Genomic DNA, 1,883 nt, shown 5'->3' with positions numbered 1-1,883 from the left:
AAGACAAGACAACCCAAAATAAAACCTCTGGCCTCGGCACAGGACACAGCTGCTTTAAAGAGCCTTGTGCGGGGAGCAGGGCAGAGCCATCATGCCATGTGGGTGACAGAGCTGTCCCCTCGCTCTTTGTCCCCTCGCTCTTATCTCCCCTGCCTGTCTCAGAGCTGCTGAGGCTGAGTGATGGGACCTGCAATGGGGGTGGGTGAGGAAGGGGATTGTCCCATCTGTGCTTCTTCCTGCCCCTTTGCCCACCCCCAAGCCTCGTTTCCCCCTGCATTGTTCCGGCTGTTTGTTTAAAGAAGCTCGTAGCACCATGCGCCATGGGGTCTGTCCGGGCCTGGCTTCCCCACAGCTTGGAGCTGGCAGTCACTGCTGGCTGCCCTCGGCTTTGGCCACGAGCCGCATTGCCTGGTGTCCAGGCCACAGCCTCCGTGGTGGGATGACCCAGCAGGAGACGTTTCCAAAACAAGGCTGTGTGGAAAGTTTGACTGCGGTTTGGGCTTCATTTCCCTGGTTGGGGCCCTGCTTGCTCCTTTTTTCCTCCTCAAGCAGGAGAGGCTGCTGCTCTTGCCAGTTTGCCCACAGCTGCAGCAGCTGGCCTAACCTCAGCTTTCCCCCAGGCTCCTGAAGTGTCCTGTGGCTACTATGCCAGCCTGGCAGCTCCCAGGGCAGCTGCTGTGGGTCTCTCCTGACCCCAGACCAATAAGCTCTGTCATTTGCAACCCCAGCACCTCACCAAGGAGACCCCAGGTGGAGCCAGGTGCGTCTAGTACCAGGGGCTGCCTCGGTGCCGGCTGCAGGGACAGCACAGAGGGATGGCGCCTCCTTCTTTGTCGCAGCCTCACATGTCCAAGGACTCTGCGAGGATCCAAGGAGACTGTAATTTGGTCTGTGCATTTCCCAGCATGGTCCAAAATAGCCCCAGCATAATCCCTTTCCCAGATTGCTGGATCTTGCCCCACTTGGCTGGGAGATGGCGTGGGAGGCTGAAGAGCTGCTTAAAGCTCAGTTCGCGTGCCTTGAGGTGCCAGAGGGGATTTACCTCAGGCAGCCTTGTCTTGCACAGTGGTTCAGTGCAGGAGGAGGTTGCACGAGTGTGCACAAGGCTCTCCTGCCTGCTTGTTGTTTCCAGCAAGGGCTTACCAGTAGCTCACACACCCAGCTCAGTATTTTGGCTCTAGTGCTGCTGCTCTCCAAGTTGGCTGGGATAGGGCTTTCAGACCTAGTAGGACCTCCTTAGCGCAGCGGGTGTGATGCTGAGATTTGCTGCAGCAGAGAAAGCTTCTCAGCAACTCTGCCATTCTGTGGCTTCTCCACAGTAGGGACAGCCTCTGTATAGCCACTGCCGACGTGCTGTGGGATGAGGAACGTCCACTTCTCAGCTGCTCAGTTACTTGTGTTTTTCTCCCAGCCCGGCAAGGACAGCTGCCTCCTGCCAGTGATGGTGGCCCTCCGTGTCATCTTTATCCCTCTTTTCATGCTGTGCAACGTGGAACCCCGGGACCATCTGCCTGTTGTATTCTCTCATGACGCCTGGTACATCATCTTCATGATCTTCTTCTCCATCTCCAATGGCTACCTGGCCAGCCTTTGCATGTGCTTCGGGCCCAAGTGAGTAAGAGCTGGGGAGAGGGGAAGGGTTGGTTACACTCCCAGGTACCAGCTGCACCGTGACTCCTGGAGTCTGGCTCTGGCATCTGGAGAAAGGGCTGCAGGGCGAGAGGGGCATCGCCACACCACCTCGTGGAAGACAACCCCAGGAGCACAGGCAGCACGGGGAGACCTGCTGGAGCTCAGCCAGGCGGGTTGCAGGGCATGGGGGCAGGAGTCAGGGGAAAGTGTTGTCCCTGGTGCTGGGAGCACTTTTTTTTCTTTACAAGCCA

At 57.7% G+C, this 1,883-nt stretch overlaps 1 protein-coding gene across 1 annotated transcript in view; it reads left to right on the top strand.

Annotated features, from left to right (window-relative positions):
• The window catches only part of SLC29A1 (solute carrier family 29 (equilibrative nucleoside transporter), member 1), a 6,867-nt gene that overhangs the window by 4,676 nt on the left and 308 nt on the right, over nt 1-1,883 (top strand). The window contains exon 11 of the mRNA XM_009871344.1: nt 1,412-1,611. Coding sequence (XP_009869646.1) covers nt 1,412-1,611 — 200 coding nt within the window. The remainder of the gene's footprint in view (nt 1-1,411; nt 1,612-1,883) is intronic.

This window comes from Apaloderma vittatum, unplaced genomic scaffold (genome assembly GCF_000703405.1).
Source record: "Apaloderma vittatum isolate BGI_N311 unplaced genomic scaffold, ASM70340v1 scaffold14476, whole genome shotgun sequence".
Taxonomy (NCBI): domain Eukaryota; kingdom Metazoa; phylum Chordata; class Aves; order Trogoniformes; family Trogonidae; genus Apaloderma; species Apaloderma vittatum.
Note: the sequence above shows the minus strand (reverse complement) of the source record. Positions and strands in the feature narration are given on the sequence as shown.